General features: G+C 43.3%; 1 protein-coding gene across 1 annotated transcript; it reads right to left on the reverse strand.

Moving 5' to 3' along the window:
* Positions 1-16,450: 16,450 nt before the first annotated feature.
* klf17 (Kruppel-like factor 17) lies at positions 16,451-20,193 on the reverse strand. Its single transcript, XM_038794116.1, has 3 exons — positions 19,936-20,193; positions 18,026-19,070; positions 16,451-17,593 (listed from the first exon to the last, which is right to left on the reverse strand). The coding sequence occupies exons 1-3, from the start codon at positions 20,020-20,022 to the stop codon at positions 17,418-17,420; spliced, it is 1,308 nt and encodes a 435-aa protein (XP_038650044.1). The 5' UTR covers positions 20,023-20,193; the 3' UTR covers positions 16,451-17,417.
* Between the last annotated feature and the right edge of the window lie 299 nt (positions 20,194-20,492).

The following is a 20,492-nucleotide window of genomic DNA, read 5'->3' on the forward strand; positions in this document are numbered from 1 at the left end:
ATTAAATGAGAACAGAACATGACCTCACTTTGTCAGTTTTCAATTCAATGCTGAATTGTTTGGATTTTCTAATAATCTTCACTATGCCCATTGGGTATTAGTTTGCAATTTCTGTAATGCACTTTCTGGAGCATTCTTCCAGCTAGCAAGCAGATGGACACTTCACTCCCAAAAGTCTGAGTGTGATTGAAATTCATTTTCATTTCATAAAATCCATAGAAACCCCACAGTGCCGAAGGAGGCCATTTGGCCTATTGTGTCTGCATCAACTCTCTTTTTTTTTAAAAATAATTTTTATTAAGATTTTCAAAAAATATAAACAACAAAACAATATTAACAAAACAACCATAGTAAAAACCAAAGAACAACAACCAACCCCCACCCCCCCAGCAACTACAAAAACAAAAAAAGCAAACAACAAAAAGGAAAGAGATAACACCCGCCACATCCAACAAACCCATGTACACAATTCTCCCTCCCACCGAACCAAACCCCCCCCCCGGGTTGCTGCTGCTGCTGGCCTATTTCCCTACCGTTCCGCCAGGAAGTCCAGGAAAGGCTGCCACCGCCTAAAGAACCCTTGCACCGACCCTCTCAGGGCGAATTTCACCCTCTCCAACTTAATGAACCCCGTCATGTCATTGATCCAGGCCTCCACGCTTGGGGGCCTTGCATCCTTCCACTGAAGCAAAATCCTACGCCGGGCTACTAAGGGCGCAAAGGCCAGAACACCGGCCTCTTTCGCCTCCTGAACTCCCGGCTCCGCTGCTACCCCAAATATCGCAAGTCCCCAGCCTGGCTCAACCCTGGATCCTACCACCCTCGACACCGTGCTTGCTACCCCCTTCCAAAAGTCCCCCAACACTGGACATGCCCAGAACATATGGGCATGGTTCGCTGGGCTCCCCGAGCACCTAGTACTGCATCAACTCTCTAAGAGCGCACTTTACCTAGGCCCATTCTCCCGCCCTATTCTTGTAACCCTGTAACCCTCTAACCTAACCTGCACATGTTTGGACACTGAGGGGCAATTTAACATGGCCAATCCACGTAATCAGGATTATGGGAGGAAACTGGAGCACCGAAGGAAACCCACACAGACAAGGGGAGAACATGCAAACTCCACATAGGCAGTCACCCAAGGCCAACAATCGAACCTGGATCCCTGACGCTGTGAGGCAGCAGTGCTAACCACTGCGCCACCATTTCATTCACAGGATGCGGCCAGCATTTGTTGTCCCCCTTCTAATTACTCTTGAGAAGGTACTGTTGAGTATGTCTCTTAAAGTGCTGCAGTATATCTGCTGCAGGTACATCCACAGTACTGTTAGGAGCAAGTCCTGGGATTCTGATCCAGGGATAGTGAAGGAACACAGATATAGTCCTGGTCAGGATGGTGTGTGCTTTGGGGAGGAACCTGCAGCTGGCGGTATTCCCATGTGCCAGCTGCACTTGTCCTTCTCGGGGGTAGAGGACATGAGTTTGCAAGGTGCTGTTGAAAAATCCTCGGTGAGTTGCTGAAGTAGTTTTGTTTTTAAATGGTGTACACTGTTGACACTGTGGTCGGTGGTGGAGGGAGGGAATGTTTAGGTTGGCGGACAGGATGCTGCTTCGTTCCCAGAATCAAAAGAAATGGACTGAACAAGCGTAACATCCACCCTGCATTCTTAAACAACATGTAGTTAGAAGCTTCCTTAGTTAATTATCATATCCCCCAGTACTCTCTGGTTCTGGACAAAGGACTTGGCTAGGTTACTGAGGCAATTATTAGGAATGGTTATGGCTGAATGGAGTTGGCTAAAGTCCCTCATTTTTCAGCCTTATCAGTCACCGATAATTGTCGTTATATTGTACATAAAGAAAAAGAAATGACTGGCAGTGAGTTACAGGGCAATATTTCATTTGTGTGGTCCTTATGAACATCAACAGAACTCTGGGACTGAAATATTGCCTTATCTTATTGCCAGCTACCAGCTAAACAAATAACTCATTCTCTTCAAAGTTAGCTTATTTTACTTTACTAATGGTTATCCAGCAAACCCACATAATGTGATAAAAGCTGGACGACCTCGGTCAAAGGGTAATAAAGATGGCGAAGGTACATGACCTGAATATATATAGAATCATATGATTTATACTACAGCATTACAAATTCTTGATTTACAGCAGCGGATTGCCAGCCAATATGGAACATATATATTCCAAATATACTACAAACCGTGGACCTCGATTTCATTCTAAATCTGATGTTGGGTTTACAGTGTGCCCACAAAACCTTGCTTCATGTCACAATTCTGAGTTACGCTGTTTATGTCAAGGCTTGACACTGAATATTGCTTGTAATGAGAAAATTACTTTCAAAGATATAAATGTTTCCTATTTGTCGCAATATGTTTGCAGCTACTTGCCCCTTGCTGCCGCCTCGTAGGTACTTTCCAGGACTATAGGTTTGGACTTTGCTATTTCCAAGAAAGCACGCACTCTAATTTTTTTAAGAGATAGTTTAGATATTTCCAACTGTTCTTTTCGTCAATATTCCCCGTTTTGGGGCTGGCTTTCTCGTTTTCATCTTTTTTTTTTCATTCCCCTTTCAGTGCTCCATCTGGCCTTCCTCCCAGGTCACCCACTTCACATTGGCCTCTGCACCTTCCTTCACCTTTCCATTTGCCAATTCTCAAGGCCAAACTGTAACCTACACTCTGTGAGTTCTAACTCTTCTCACCACACTCTGCAGCTCCAGTCTTCAATCTTTTTTGATAAGGCCACCCGCTCGATTCCGCTAACATCCTTGTAAATCCTCTTTGTACTTTTTGCCGGAATATATTCTTGAAGCAAGAAGTTCACAAAGTTTGGTCTACGTGAGGTGCCATATAAATTTGACACAACCTCCCTGCTTTTGTATTCTATTCCTCCAGAAGTGAATCCCAGTGCTTTGTTTGCTTGGGTGAAGTTTGGAGAGATGAATAATGTGTGGTTCACATTTGTTGGCCAGAAGCAACATCTGACTTTAGGCACTGGACCAAATGTGGGGATGGGGATGAATTAATAAATAACTTTGGCCCAGCGCTTTACTATAGCGAGTGAAATATGAAGGTGCGCATAGAAATTGCTCTTTTAGAGGCTTGAGAATTGCTTTCAATTAGAAGTTTGGTCAGTCATTCCTTATTTTACATCAGTAAGGTCCATTGCTCCTTCTGCCTCCTCCTCTTCTTCCTATACAGGAAGAAGAGCTCAGAACAAAGTCGATAGAAATAATCTTTGAGATTCTATTTTCAGCAGTTAATTCATCCAGAATTGGAGCTACCACTTCAATCTCTCAATAGTATGCTCCAGGAACATTTGTGTAGAAGAGCCTTACTATGCTTTTATTTTCAGCCTCAGTTTGGGGTTCTGAGCTACTCTCATTAGCCATTAGCTTTCTGTGCAAGTTTTTCATCAAGAGACCTTCTTCTCCAAGTACCATGCCCTAAGACGGCATTGGTGGCCATGGACTTTCATTGGATTGGTCCAAAATTATGCTTGGTAAAGTACTGCGGTGGTTTGTTGTTACCTTGTGCAGTACTGCTGACCAGGAAGCTCTCCCACTCCTTACACCTACCATCAGGCATGTTGGAAGGAAAACATCTTCCATGGCCATTAAGTCTTGGAGTGGGACTTGAACTCAGAACTTATAGCCTCAAAGTAGGAACATTACCACAGCACCATGAGACCCCTCTACAAAAAGGACACAAGCAAGAAAATAAAAGTAGCATTGAGATTCCTGCAGTTATTCGGTTCCAGAGATCCAAGATGACCTAGATATTAATGGACTTAAATTCTCTGCGATGTATAATCGGCATAGAATTGTTACCTGACAATCTAAAGGCAACTTGGGTACTATAAGTAATATGCTGTACTCTCCGAAGTCCATCCACTGGGTAGAAATTCAGACTCCTTCCAGGAAACTGACATAGTGCTGCTGACAAAGGCCGCTGCGGCCACCTGCTTGTTGCAGCTGTATATGTGCAACTGGCCAACTGGCAAATTACACCAGCCATAGCTTGAAACGGCAAGAAAAGATTGTTGCAGCTGCATTTTCACAGCAACAAGCTATGCTCGATGCAGTCTTCAGCTCAGCATCCAAGCATACCGCACATCAAGCAGCTACTTCCTCGTTGAAGGATAGGCTGCCCAAGTGGGTCACTAATGTGATTCCAGAGGCCATTACAGCTCTTCTTGTGCTACACAAACTCCTCTTTCCCCTCCAAACCCAACAGTCAGCAGCAAGCCAATTGGAGTGGTTGGCACTGCGTGTAACAGCAAAGTGGCTCCAAGGAGTGTTGCCTTTGGGACATGCATCATAGGAGTTCTGAAGTGAAGCAAAGGAGCAGCAGAAAGCAACATCACAAACTCTTTTTCAGGGGTCGCACGGTAACACAGTGGATAGCACTGTTGCCTCACTGCGCCAGGGTCCCAGGTTCGATTCCCAGTTTGGGTCACTGTCTGTGCGGAGTCTGCACGTTCTCCCCGTTCTCCCCGTGTCTGCGTGGGTTTCCTCCGGGTCCTCCGATTTCCTTCCACAAATCACGAAAGACGGCTTGTTCGGTGACTTAGACATTCTGAATTTTCCCTCCGTGTACCCGAACAGGCGCCGGAGTATGGCGTCTAGGGGATTTTCACAGTAACTTCATTGCAGGGTTAATGTAAGCCTACTTGTGACAATAATTTAAAAAAACAGTGAGCTCAAAGTTTAATATTTGAAAGCACCTACCAGCAACACGACAACACTCCTTCAAATGTTTGAGTCCATTGATGAATAGCGAGCAAACATCCCAATGAATTGAGCGTTGCACTGCAAAAAGTAGGAAATTTTACTTGGGGCAGGTTCACATGCATATACATATTTGTCTACTCACCATTGAGGCAATGCTCAACAGAAACACTACAAAAGCTGTTAAAACACAACCAAAATTCAGTGTCTAGTTCATTGAGACATCGCTTGCCCATTCTCATGCAGAGGTGCAGTGCCACAGACATTTCTGAGAAGCAACAGCCTCACTATATATCATGAAATGTCTATTATATATAAAGCTAATAAATAATATCTTATAAATGATATACATTATATACTCCACATAAAATATATGATAATAAACTACACTTGAATCCTGTACAAAGAATAAGAGAAACCGAGAATGCTAACAATGTGGTTCTCTCATATTAGCACTCTGATTATACTCTCAAGCCTTAAGAACAAAACTCAAAGTTTTATAACCATCATCATTGTAATCATTCCAGAATGTCTGCTGTCTGTTATAATATATACTATCTAGTGTTAATGTTATTGTTTTGGACTATAACATTTGTCTGCAGTGGTTGATCTAGCAGATAGAGGTGTCTGGTGCAAATTATAGCAGTGACATTTGATGATCTCCATGCTGAAGATGATACGAGCGCAACAAATAGATTAAGTCAGTTACTGTGGTGTGTGTGTTAAAAAGCCCCGCTATTGGTGCAGGCTAGCCACTTTGTATTGGTGCTGGTCCCCAGTCCGGATGAGTCGGGCATGCAGGTGGCGGGGATGGTTGATATGAAGGTGCTCAACCAGCATTGTGGTGGCCCCATGTAACTTGGGAAAAGCCGAAAGAGAAACAAATTAACCACTGTGATATGCGTGTTAGGGAACTGTTATTATCGGGCATTTATGAACTTTGAATTGTCACAGAATTCTCTGCGATTCATGCAGTACTACTTATTCCAATGGCTCTTGTTTCCAGAACTTTGTAAAAAAAAAAGTCCAGTTCGCGAAGAATAAAGTTCCATTACTGTATTTCAAAGCATCTGATCTGAACTTCATGAAGGTATCCACAAGAAGGTGCTATAGTGCTGTAGCCAAAGCAATGTGCTAAGTACTGCCACCTAGCTGGAGAACTTGCATCATGCGTTTCAACATCTTAAGATACACTCAAATCTGTAACTGAACTAAATTATTTGAAATTAAATGGTGAACTATGGCAAATTCATGTGATGGAAGCAAATTTTCAATCTTTTAAAAAATATATTTTCAAGCACACATTTTGAAATTGACCCGCTTCCAGATATGTGTCAAAGTTGTTCTATGATGTGATTAGAGAATGGAGATTTAATTTACATAAATTATTAAACTATACAAAACCTAGATTTTTTCTCACAATGCTTCCCTTTCACACAGTCAACTTGAGACCATTTGATAGTGATCCAGTGTGCATATCATAGTTCTTGTCAAAGCTCCAAAACCTAGGACTTGGCTTCTCACTGCAACTGGATCCTCGACTTTCTGACCCACAGACCACAATCATAAGAATAAACAACAACACCTCCTCCACAATAGTCCTCAATACCGGGGCCCCGCAAGGCTGCGTACTTAGCCCCTACTATACTCCCTGTATTGACACAACTGCGTGGAAAAATTTGGTTCCAACTCCATCTACAAGTTTGCTGACGATACAACCACAGTGGGCAGGATCTCGAATAACGATGAGTCAGAATACAGGAGGGAGATAGAGAACCTAGTGGAGTGGTTCAGCGAGAACAATCTATCCCTCAATGCCAGCTAAACTAAAGAACTAGTCATTGACTTTAGGAAGCAAAGAACTGTACACACCCCTGTCTGCATCAACGGGGCAGAGGTAGAGATGGTTAGGAGTTTCAAATTTCTAGGGATACACATCTCCAAAAATCTGTCCTGGTCCACCCACGTCAGCGCTACCACCAAGAAAGCACAATAGTGCCTATACTTCCTCAGGAAACTTAAGCATATTTGGCATGTCCACATTAACTCTTACCAACTTTTACAGATGCACCATAGAAAGCATCCTATCTGGCTGCATCACAGCCTGGTATGGCAACTGCTCGGCCCAAGCCTGCAAGAAACTTCAGAGAGTCGTGAACACAGCCCAGTCCATCACACAAACTTGTCTCCCATCCATTGACTCCATCTACACCTCCTGTTGCTTGGGGAAAGCGGGCAGCATAATCAAAGACCCCTCCCACCTGCCAACTACTCACTCTTCCAACTTCTTCCATCGAGCAGGAGATACAAAAGTCTGAGAGCATAGCACAAATTGACTCAAAAAGCTGCATTTTCCCCTCTGTTACCAGACTCCTAAACGACCCTCTTATGGACTGACCTGATTAACACTACACCCCTGTATGCTACACCTGATGCTGGTGTGTATGTAGTTACATTGTGTAATGTATGCATTGTTGTGCAATTATGTATTTTCATTTATGTATTTACATTGTGTAATGCATGTATTTTCTTTTATTTCCTTCTCTTGTCATGTACTTAATGATCTGTTGAGCTGCATGCAGAAAAATACTTTTCACTGTACCTCGGTACACATGACAATAAACAAAATCCAAATCCAAATCCAAATAAAGTAACTTGCTCTAAGTTTGTTTTCACTGTAATTTTCCTCCCTATTCAATTCGGAAAGCTGTCAGCTTTTCCCTGCCCTGCTTGGGGGCTTACCATGTGGCTAGCTGCAGGTCTGATCAATTCACTCGGGTGCATTTCAGCATTTAGACACAACAAATAAGAAATAACAAAAAAGAGGCACCTTGATGAAAGTATCAGCCACTAAATGGTTAAATCATTTTTTAAAAACTGCACCAACAAATGGATCATTTTTGTTGCTTCTTAAAATTACAGGTGTCCAAATTTAGAATGCTGGTTTAACTTTTCACCATTTTACGGATATTATTTTGATTTGATATTGAATTATTGAATTTTTTAACATAAATTTAGAGTACCCACTTATTTTTTTCCAATTAAGGGGCAATTTAGTGTGGCCAATCCACCTAATCTGCATATCTTTGGAATGTGGGGCTGAAACCCACGCAGACACGGGGCAAATGTGCAAACTTCACACAGACAGTGACCCGGGGCAAGAATCGCACCTGGGTCCTCAGCGCCAGGCAGCTGTGCTAACCACTGCGCTATCGTCCCGTCCTTGAATTATCACATGAATTATCCAATTGTTCAATGGTTTTATACAATGAATGATGGAGCCATTCAGTTCACGAAGGCAAGATTATTCAATCTCTTGAGCCTATTCCACCATTCAATTACCGTAGATCGCAATCAGCCCGGGGTATAAGACAACCCAATTTTTAGCACCAAATGTCATACTTATCCAGATCTTGATGTGTAAGTAGACCCTGCTTTTGAGCTATGAATTGCTATATTCACATTAGCAGTCAGCCTTAACTTTTCACTCAGAAATGCATGTCTTACTTAAGCTTATGCTGTAATCAGCTCATTGAGTCAAGCAAATGTTACAGGCTGTGTTGCAAAAAAGATACATGGGTGCTTAAAACATGACCATACAGAGTACACTGCGCTAGGCATGGTGAGAGATGAACAGGAATGGGTCCTCCAGCAAAAAGAAAAAAGTACAAAGCTGCTTTGGAGCTAAAAGGTCAAATAATATTTGCAAATTCATCAAACAACTGTGTTGGGTTGAGGGAATTTGATGATAGTTAAAAACTGGTGCGAGATTGGAAGAAGAAGGACCTTGAAGTAGGTGCCGAAGGTCAAATGTGCTATCAGAACAGGGAGTGACAGCTGACCTGATCTTGAGAAGCATGTATTAAAATGGGTCCTCCAAATTGTTGGAATGATTACATTGTCACCCAAAATGCAATGCATTAGAATACCAGAAAAACACTGAGTCGAGCAAAGGTGCAGCCGCTTTATTGAACAAAATATTTGAGTGTTACCACAGAAGACCAAGATTGCTCAGAGACGACCAAAAGATTCTGATGCCAAAATTACCAGTTTTCATTGATTCACCACCAGATAGTGGCAAATTCACGAGTTTTGCGGATTGGTATATAAAGTTAAAGCTCATGGGATTACGGGTAGTGTCTTGAGAAGGGTAGAAACTGGTTAGCAGACAGGAAGCAAAAGATTGGAATAAATGGGTATTTTTCCAATTGCCAGGCAGTGACTAGTGGGGTACCGCAGGGATCTGTGCTGTGACCCCAACTGTTTACATTATATAGTAATAATTTGGACGAGGGAACTAAATGTATTATCTCCAGATTTGCAGATGATACAAAGTTGGATGGGAGGGTGAGCTGTGAGGAGGATGCAGAGATGCTTCAGAGGGATTTGGACAGGCTGAATGAGTGGGCATATGCATGGCAGGTGCAGTGTAACGTAGATAGTTGTGAGGTTATCTGCTTTAATGAGCAAAAATAGGAAGGCAGATTATTATTTGAAAGGGTGTAAATTGAGAGAGGTGTATATTCAGCGAGGCTTTGGTGTCCTTGTGCATCCGTCGCTGAAAGTAAGTGCGCAGGTACAGCATGCAGTAACGAAAATGGTATGTTGGCATTCATAGTGTGAGGATTTGAATATAGGGATAGGGATATTTTATTACAATTGTATAGGGCATTGGTGAGGCCACATCTGGAGTATTGTGTGCAGTTGTGGTGTCCTTATCTGAGGAAGGATGTTCTTGCTATGGAGGGAGTGCAGCGAAGGTTGACCAGGCTGAATCCTGGGATGGCAAGACTGTCATATGAGGAGAGACTAAATCACTTAGGATTATCTTCAATTGAGTTTCGAAGAATGAAAGGGAATCTCATAGAAATGTATAAGATTCTAACAGGATTAGACGGGGTAGATTCAGAAAGAATGTTCCGGATGGTGGGGGAATCCAGAACTAAGGGTCATAGTTTGAGGATAAGGGGAACACCTTTTAGGACTGAGGTGAGGAGAAATGTCTTCACCCAGAGAGTGGTGAATCTGTGGAATTCATTGCCACAAATAGTAGTTGAGGCGAAAACATTGTGTAATTTCAAGAAGGAATTAGGTGTAGCTCTTGGCATTAACGGGATCAAGGGATATGGGGAGAAGGCGGGATCAGGGCATTGAACTTGATGATCAGCCATGATCATAATGAATGGCAGAGCAGGCTGGAAGGGCCGAATGGCCTCCTGCTGCTATTTTCTATGTATGTTGCTGAGTATGAGTAACCATTAAGTCATATTGACAACATGGGTGAAGCATCCAAGAATTTTGATATGCTGACCATCCAAACATGACACTGACCACCGAAACAGTTCCAGTGAAAACAACAGGTCATGGAATCGCACGCTTTACGGTGGTACTAACCTGTATGACCGATGGGACAAAATGAGTCGATGGAAATTTTCAATGTAAGACCATGCCGATCACCATGATCCTTCTAGGAGTTCTTGTGCATATCCATGGCAATGTTTGGATGCATGAGGATGGAGTGAAGCTATTAATCAATAATGTGTGGAATAGATGTCCTGGTGGGCAATATAGAGAATGAAGCTAATTTGTGCGAGACATATAGCTCTCCCATGTAACAGATTGCGATCAGGAGATGCCTGGGGGTCTAATATCTGGAGTTCACACCCTTGGATGGTTTCCTCAACAAACCATTCAGGGCCATGTTCACTCTGAGTGGAATAGGTGGATGGTTGACGGAGAAAATATCCTTCACCAAGAGTGGATCATTGTGTGTTGCCCCGCTCTATGTTTTGTGTGGTTTCATTCCCAAATTGTGGACGCTGCCAAATGTCATCGGATTGTCAAATGATCCAATCCAATGGATGGAGAGGGAAACGATTCCTCATCTGAAAGTGTAAGCACTGAAGGGGATCCTCACAATGATGCCGTAGCCAAAATGACTCAGAATGAATTTGATGTACTTGCTTCCTCGAATGGTGAAGACAATGAATCTGAAGATTTAAAATGCACTGATTGTGTTAAAGGTATCTTTGTACAATTAATTAATTGAATAAACTTCACATTAATTAAATATGGATTACTCATGTTATAGCTTTTATGACTGTTCAAGATGGCGACCACCCAACACCTAAACCGCAGTTCACATTTTATACTCATCATGTAAGCTGATCCCCACTTCTGGAGGCTTCAAATGTCAATTTATACACCACGATGTACGATAGATGATGGTTAAACTGTATCTTAACTCCATTCATCCACGGTAGCGCAATGGTTAGCACTGCTTCCTATGGAGCTGAGGATCCGAGTTTGATCCCGGCCCCGGGTCATTGTCCATGTGGAGTTTGCACATTCTCCTCATATATGCATGGGTTTCACCCCCACAATGAAAGATGTGCAGGTTAGGTGGATTGGCCACACTAAATTGCCTCTTAATTGGAAAGAAAAATAATTGGGCACTTTAAATTTATTTTTAAAACTCCATTCATCCACAATAGTTCCATATTCCTTAATACCGCTGCCAAATCAAATATCTATCAATCTCAGTTTCGATATTTTAGTTAACCCACCCTCACCAGCTTTGTTGGAGAGAGATGAGCAGGTTATTTCTTTAATTAATTCACGGGAGCTAGGCCAGCATTTATTTCCCATACCTAATTTCCCTTGAGAAGATGGTGGTGAGTTGCCTTCTTGAACTCCTGCAGTCCATGTGGTGTAGGTACACCCACTGTGCTGTTAGGATTTTGATCCAGTGATGGTGAAAGATCAACGGCATATTTCCAAGTCAGGATGGTGGGTAGTTTGGGGAACTTGCAGGTAGTGGGGTTCCCAGGTATCTGCTGCTTTTGTCCTAGATGGTAGTGGTCATGGGTTTGGAAGGCGCTGCCTCTTGGTGAGTTGCTGAAGTGCATCTTATAGACGATACACACTGCTGCTACTATGTGACAGTGATGGAGGGAAAGTTTGTAGGTGGTGTGCCAATCAAGCAGATTATTTTGTCCTGGGTGGTTGCAAGTTTCTGAATGTTGTTGGAGCTGCACTCACCAGGCAAGGGGAGAGTATTCCATCACACTCCTGACTTGTGCTTTGTAGATGGTGGACAGACTTTGTGGAGTCAGGAGATGAGTTGCTCACCTGCAGGATTCTGATTCCTGAACTGCTCTTGCAACCACAATATTTATGTGGCGGATCCAGTTAAGCTTCTGGTCGATGGTAACCCCCAAGATGTTGATGGTGGGAGATTCAGGAATGGTAATGTCATTGAATGCCAAGGGGTGATAGTCGGATTCTAATGTTACTTGCCAGGGGAGGGAGGTAATCATGTATTTACATGACAAAAAAAACTTCAGAAAGCCATCTAATAATAAAGCTAAGTAGATTTTCATGACATTGAACTCAATTTTTAATGAAAGTAAAGTGTCAGAATTCACCATCATTACTCCTCTGAAACAGACAGCAACTATGGGCGTCTGCACATGCACAGTTAAATGTGGAAATCCAGAAGTTACTCTCAGTGACTCCACATTTCTCCACAGAGTGTTCTTCCACCCAGGTCTGCAATCAAGTAGAAATCACAGAACTGATGTGATCTTACCATTTTAGTCTCATGGTATAAACTTTTGAGAACATCACATTTTGTTGAAATCAGATGTATTTAGATATTTACAATGTACAAAATTCATAATTACAGTGGAAGATTCCAAAAACTAAATAAATTAGCACTGGTCTCCACTTGTGATGGCCACTCCTAGAGACTCAGAGGCCATTGGAGACCCCAGATGGTTGGGGACAGGGAAGGGAGCACCCTGCCTGGGTGCCAGACTGGCACTGCCAGGGTGCCCGGGTCCAAGTTGCCACTTGGGTCAGGGCCTGAGGGGGGCCTTGCCCATGAAGGGGAGTGAAGGAGGGTGAATGCTGGTGTGAAGGGTGGGGTGAACGGGGTATGAAGGGTATGAAGGGTGGGGTGTTGAAGGGGGGTATGAAAAGAGGACCCTGAAAGGGTGATCCCTCAGCAATCCCACAGCAGGGTGTGCTCAGTTGGGGGGTAATGCCCATATCTGCAGGGAGTGGCACTGTCCATAGATGGCAAGAGTGGGGGACTCTCAAGTTCACTTACAGATCGGGGCTCCTTTTCAAAATGGTGTCCCGGTCTCTGAGGAGCTGGCCTCACCAGCAAGTTCAGCTCCCCACTGATTAAAAAAAAATTCCAAGTGTGGGCTGGACCGGGAAGAAACTCTCAAGGCCCATAAATGTAACTCAGTATGGATGAATCAAGGTCTGGATCTGACCCAAAAATCCGGCAGTAAATATCCCACCAAATCCATCCAAAATGACAACTAGTCATTTTTTGGGAGAAGTGCGCCATACGTGTTTAATTAAAAGTGAACAATTTAAATGTATTTTACTTCCATTTTTATGTCTGTGAGAATACTTCAGTGCGATTGGTTGCTTATCCTGCTTGATGACATCACTGCTGCAAGATACGTGGAGATCTTCTTGGTGCAAGATTCAAACTGATATTGATGAAGAGGAAATCCACACTAGAATATAAGTGCATCTTTTTTTGGTAGCTTCCTTTACGATTACTGGCAAGTGCTGTCATTTCACTGCAAAATCTAAGCGATTGAAGTTTTGTAATAAAGACCTACGGACGTGTTAGTGGGCAATCATATGTATTTTTAATGTTTATTACCCAAGGATGTGCATTATAGGTAGATTGGCCATGCTAAATTATCCCTTAGTGTCCAAAAAAGATGTGTAGGTTAGATTAGCTTGGAGTACTCTTCATAGGGCTGGGACAGACTCAATGGGCCAAATGGCCTCTTTCTGCATTGGAGGGATTCTATGATTCTATGACTTATATCTACTGGAGACCATTTAGAATGTAAGTTATGAAAATAATGGGATACAGATTCATTTACAGTGCACTCACTGAAGATTAAATTACCCAGTTTTATTTTCACCATCTATTATTCTTGGGCTTGCTCTTTATTTATGATGTTCTTGATTCTCCATTACCTATATTCTGTATAAATTATCCCAAATCCGCATTGTTTTTTCACGTCAAAACCTGCTGTAAATTAAGTGATGTAATGGTTCACAATGCTTCTCTTTTATGCAGCCAGCCCTATACCAAATTTGAGTGCACTTGAGAGCGACAGAGGGTGCATAATGTAACAAAGCTGTTCATACCTTGACCCTAACACCCCTCGTGTTGATGAACAGAAATTGAACTATCAATTGCAAAGTTATCCTACAGAGTCCTAAAGCAACACAGTGTTGTTCTTCTATTTGGCCCTTCAAAGTATTATTCACTCATTCCAATCATTTTAAGTACAATGCTTTTAATTACAAATTAGGATTAATTATAGGTCAGTTGAATGGTTCATTCAATTAACTATTGACACTGGTTTCCTGTTAGCAATAAGCTATCCGGTGGATACATTTTAATTTTTAACAGCTGCCTCATGGCGCCGAGGTCGCAGGTTTGATCCCAGCTCTGGGTCACTGTCCATATGGAGTTTGCACATTCTCCCCGTGTTTGCGTGGGTTTCGCCTCCACAACCCAAAAGATGTGCAGTGTAGGTGGATTAGCCACGCTAAATTGCCCCTTAATTGGAAAAAATGAATTGGGTACTCTAAAATGATTTTTTTAAAATGTTAATAGCAGTTATATTTTAAATAATTGATTCCCTTTCCTCATCAATTTACTCTTCAGATTTTAAAAGTGTTACCTCTCTATTAATGCTTTGGTTGCTCTCTAATACCTCAGCTAAGTAATCAGTATTTATGAAGTATTGTCACTGAGGAAGGCATCTGAGAGTCAGGTCATCTGAAGTCGTGGCCATTCTATGATAAACAAGAATTATTTTGGATTTTGTTCATTAATAGTTGATTTGAAGTGTAAAAGGTAGAAAAAAACATCTTCATATGTTTCACACGGCAGGATTGTCCAAGATGCTTTACAGCCAGTGGAGTACCTGTATTTTAAAACTAGTCACTGCTGCAATGTGAGCAATCAGACAATTTCTGCACAGCGAGATGCCATAAACCGCAATGTAATAGTGATCAGATAATCTGTTGTTTTAGTAAATCTGATTGGCCAGGATATTGTGGATGCACTGCAGTCAGCCTCGATTAATTTACAATGAAATCCCTGCCATGCGTCTGTGAACTTCTGACCTTGAGAGGTGAGAAGTGGGAGTACGGTTTACCACACGGGGATACTGAATTGAGCAGAATGTGATTGTTTTTTGAAGTTCGTTTTGTGCTTTGAAAAAACTAATGATAATTTGCGGTGAGCTGTTTGAAAACGTGATGCCGGGACCGGAACGTCAAATAAACACCATTTCGTTTCTCTTTCGCTGAATCTGACGACCTGCTAACAAAATTACAGAGGCACTAGACTTGTGAATTTTAATTACTGAGAAGCGGGGGGAGGGGGTATTCTTCACTTTAGGGGGATCACCCACTTCAGCGCCAAAGCCGAGCTGAATCTCAGCATCCAGCACTCCTCCAGACAAGCCAACACTCCCTGTTCTCATTCAAACTTCCGAACAGCACCCTCAGTGCTGCAGAGTGGATTTAACACCAGCTTCGCAGCTTTTCTGCATAAATTGGGTCATGCAATGGCATTTGATAACGAATTCTAGACGGCGTCCTATTACAGTCCCGCGGTTTCTGAGGACTGACATTGAATTTGCCCCAGTGTATTTATTCCACGGGATCCTTTCTGTCAGATGTCCGAGATATTCACCCCATCAATTTGCCCTGCAAGTGTTGAAATTACCTGGCAAAAGCTAGTGTGTTAGTCCACTTTCGCTGTTCTAGTTTCTGAAGTAAATTGGAGTTTAGAAGAGTGAGGGGGGATCTCATAGCAATTTACAAAATTCTAACAGGATCGATTCAGAAAGAGTGTTTCTGAGGGTGGGAGGGTCCAGAACTAGTGGTCATAGTTTGAGGATAAGGGGTAAACCTTTTAGGATTGAGGTGAGGAGAAATGGCTTCTATTTTCTGTGCATGTTTCTATGTATGTTTCTGTGTAAATCTGGTTAATTCCAAGCTGCACTCACTCTCAAATCAAAGGCCACCCCTAACGGCAACCAGGACTCTGAGACACATCAATCCCTGTCTAGCTGCTTATGAGAAATAAGAATGTGGAAACGAATCTAGATTTATAATAGTATTCCGGCTCTTATCAGCGCTTCACTTCTAACTCAAAGTGACACACATCTCCCTCCTATCGAACCGAGCTATTAAACAATGGAGAGGGAATCGCCTCTCGGTAGCCTCTTCGGAGTGAGTGGGTGACAGGACTTTTTTTCTCAAAGTTGCTGTGATCCCGCCCATTTCGCTGTGATCCCGGTCCTGGTGAGCTCCAGACAGGTATCTCAGCGCCGAGAGCCGTGGAACCGTTCAAAATAATCGGTGCATCTAAATATTGAAATGGAAACTGGCAGTGGTCAGAAATCCTTCATGTTTTGACAGAAACGTTCAATATATAGATTTAAATGATTCCAGAAACAATGAGTGACGTTTTGGAGTTGGTAGGAATGATGTGGCGGGAGTGACACATCGTGTCAAACTGGGACAGTTGGGAAACTAATTGTGCTGGAGCAAATATTCAAAAAGTGAATCTCCAAACCGTTTGGGATTGTCTGCCCCCCGTCGTCAAAACAAAACAAAAACAAAGGAACCTGCAACAACTGTGTTTGAATGCTTTATTCATTATATATATATATAAAATCAAAAACACGAATATAAAGAATGCAATGGAGTTTCACGGTAATGATGGTATTGGATCACCAGAAACCTCCCATCAATAAAACAGCAGTTAGTTCCAGTGTTTAGATAACTCGGTGTTAACATTAGAACTCCGATTAAGGAAACAAAATATTGCACTTTGAACACGTCTTTTCAACACCATCTGCATAGAACACGTCCTTTTCAGTTTATGCCCGGGACAATGAAGTGAGTCATACTTTGCGAACTTTTATTTTTTTTTGTGTGTGTGGCTGTATTTACGTCAGAAAGTTTTTTCAAGTATATTTTTTTTAAAAGGAGCTGCTGCCTTCTCTTTATACAATGCGAACTAAACAAAATAAACATTAGAGAAAAAGAGGTCAACAACTTCATCCAAGGCAGTACCTGGTCTATCTTATCGTGAAAATATTAGTGCCAGTTTGAACCAACATCTAAATAAAACAAGGTTCATTGCAACTGTATTTTCATTTAGCTTGCCTCTTGTTAGGTGAGTGTCCGTTTAGCAAATAAGCTCATGTACAAACAATCCTGCAGCAATACAGCTTGCATTTAAAGTATATTTTTGCTTCATTTAGTTCTGCTTGCGAATTCAGTTTTAACCCAAACAATATAGGCTATATATACATTTCATGTACAACTGGGTCCGGCCCTGTCTCTTTTACATAAAGCCCCCCCCCACCCATTTCCCTCCAGCTGAGTTTATTGTCTTCAGTTATAATACTTTATTTTTTTCTCTGGGAGATATATCAGGGTGACAAGAGGTTCTCTCTCTCTTTAAATACTGAGTAATAATTTAGTGCTACCTTTTTAAGATCCTTTATATACATAAATTAGTCATTACCCAGTATCAAAATATTGTAAATAATTTGATCTGTATAAATAGTGTGCCCAGGTTTGCCCTCACTGTTTACATGTGCCTCTTCATGTGCAGGGCAAGGTGGTCAGACCTGGAGAATGCCCTCTCACAGAGGTGACACTGGAAGGGGCGGTGGCCGGTGTGTTTGCGATAGTGGCGAGTGAGCTCGTCCGACCGAGCGAATTTCCAGCCACAGCCTTCCCAGTTGCAATGATAAGGTTTCTCACCTGGAGAGAGAGAGAGACAGACAGACAGAGAAAGAGAGAAAGGAACAAAGTTAGTTGGAGGATCCAATTTCCAAAACACTGACTGCAATTTGAAAAACAAAATCTGCCAAGTTCTTGTTCCCGCTTGTTCTATCCCGACACAAACGGTGTGTGGCTTTGTATCTGCTCAATAAATACTTGAACGCGCCCTGCTTATCTGTCTATGCAGCTGACACTTCGGAGACACTTGTTCCGTTCGATACTGTGCACACATGATTACGTTGGGGAAACGTCGTTGAAAGATATCTCGATGAGTTTTAAACCTGTCTCTCCCTCCCTCTCTCGCAGTTACATTTTCCATAAGGTCTTATCTTTCTAAGCACAGCACGGTTCCTGTCTCCACCCCCCCCCCCCCCCCCCCCACGGTTCCACTCCTGCTTGGCAGCTACTCACCTGTGTGAGTCCTCATGTGCGCCTTGAGATGTGAACTCTTGGTGTACATCTTGCCGCAGCCCGGGAACTCGCAGTTGTGGGTTGCGGTGCGCTTCCTCGCCCACGATCTGCGGCCCCTCTTGGGCTTGCTGTCCTCCGGGACGCCGACGGGCGGGAAGAAGTCGAGGAGGGGCGAGGACGGAGGGGTCAGCATCATCCCGTGCATGCCTGCGGCGGGGACTTTCAGCGGATCTCGGTACACATTGAACTGTCCGTGAAAGTGTGTGGGCACTTGGTGGCCATAGTGGGGCGGGTAGGCGAGCTGGTACTGTTGCTGCAAGGGCAGGTGCGAACGGCGGTGCATGTCGGCCAGCGGCTGGCATTCCTTGCTGACCATTTGGCCCGAAGGCATTGAATGGGCCACTCTGTGATGCCCGAGGCTGTGGCGGTGCATCTGCAGCTGGTGGTGGTGCATGGGGGGCAGACTGGGCTTGTGGTCCATCATTGGTCCCATGCATTCCGAAGGAGACCCCGCAAGCATACAAGACTGGCCTGACTGCGGCTCTCTCTTGATTTTATGTCCCAAGTGGTGGATATGCTCCATGGGGATGGTTCTCTGCATAGCGCTGCCCATGTTGGGCGTTCTTAACTCAGTATATTCTGTACTCTCCATGGCAGCCTTGATGCTAAAGTCCTGAGCGAGCTCGCAGCTGCCTGAAAAGCTGCTTGGCAAATCCGGGGTCAGCAATTCAGCCACCAGACTCTGGTTTGGGCTCCCCGCGAAGTTGTTCCCATAGTTATTGGAAGGCGGGTAGGAGCCATCGCTGTCATACACTGTGCTGCAACTCTCCGGGGTCTCAGGCAGAGGGTAGGTTGAATGGTGCCCTCCGCCGCTCCTGCTCTCCGAACCCATCGTATTGGACAAGATAAACTCCAAATCCACGAATTTCCCCAACTCGTCGTCTTCCTTTTTGACAGCAGGGGGTTCGAGTGAGCTGAAGGCAGCGTTGTTGGGAGGTCTTATCTGGTAGGCACACTTGGAGACCGGCTCCTCGACCTTCCATCTCTATTGGAACGAAAACAAAGTCAGAGAATCAGTGAGGGTGGTTGAAAAAAAAAGCTGAGCTGTGTTATAAAGAGGGCAGCTCCCCCCCCCCCCCCCCCCCACTCCCCCACCACCTAATGTTCTTTAAGGAACCTCCCGGACGGAGTTATTTGATGCACCGACCTTACCAAACCCGCTCAACCAGTTTGGATTTCTTCAAAGAGCCGTGCTTCATATATATATATATGTAAAACATATTTGTACAGTCAATTCTGCCTTGTGTCACAATCCTGCTCTCCCTTCCAGACAATCCACCACACCAGATGTTCACCCACCTTAAAACTCAGCGATCCCCAGCAAAAGCCTAATATTAAAACATTTTGTTCGTTCATTTAACTCCGTGCACCTTTACTATCTGGTCCTGTGCCCCAGTCCAAGTATTTCTTTGAGAAGGCGGATTCCAGAATTTGCCTCAATCTCTCCCGACTAACAATGGGGACTTAAAGTTTACTGATGCACATTGTTAGAGCAACGCTGATTTTAAAACAAAGATTAAACTTCACAAGACAGATTTTGATTGCAAACGATTTGCCCGTTTGAGACAGTGAAAGGGTCCAGAGCGAGCGCCTCTCTGCAACTTTACTGCAATATTATAACCACAAGTTAGTAAAAAGTTTGGCAGATGGCGAAAGATGTCAATCGTTGAAAGTAGCCTTGTTTTAGCACCGAATTAAACTAACACGATCTGCGGCGGAAAGAAAGTTTCAGAAACCAGATGCCACTAAAATGAATTAAAAATAAGGCGTGCACATACACGGGCCAGAGGAAAGTAAAACACCTTTTCCGCGGAAACGCAAAGAAACCGTCAGGCTTGTTAAATACTTACATTGATGATCTCAGTTTGCTTTTGCATCAAGGTTTGATGACTGGCAAAGGTAGCAATTGAAGGAAGCATAGTGTCTGCCAGGGCCATTCCTCCTTCCTTGCCTGAAGACTGTCTTCACAACAAGGGGTAAGCAGAAATGAACTGCCCTCCTGGATCTTAATTCCAACGAGTAAAAAAAAAGCTGGGACAGCTTTGTGAATGTGTGAAAAGAAGTTTCTGTCTGAGCAATCAGTTCAGAACTGTTTCCCCAACTCTGGGAGTGCGGCTTGTTAACACTCTAGCCTATACCTGATTGGCTGAGGGATTCATCAATATTAATGAGCGTGATGAATAGCTAATTGCGAATCATCCAATCCGACGGGGCCAACTCCAAAAAAAAGAGACGTCACATGACCTTCTGAAACCTAATTGGTGGGATTCGGGTTCATCACTCTGAAACAGTTGGAGAGGTGGGCGGAGGAGCAGGGCAACGATTGGTTCTGTCGTCTGTCCAGGCTGTCATTGGTGCATGTGGAGTTAAAGTTGTTTGTTTTTGTTTTTTTTGTGGGGGGGCAAAA

The sequence above is a fragment of the Scyliorhinus canicula genome, chromosome 4, assembly GCF_902713615.1.
Source record: "Scyliorhinus canicula chromosome 4, sScyCan1.1, whole genome shotgun sequence".
NCBI lineage: Eukaryota > Metazoa > Chordata > Chondrichthyes > Carcharhiniformes > Scyliorhinidae > Scyliorhinus > Scyliorhinus canicula.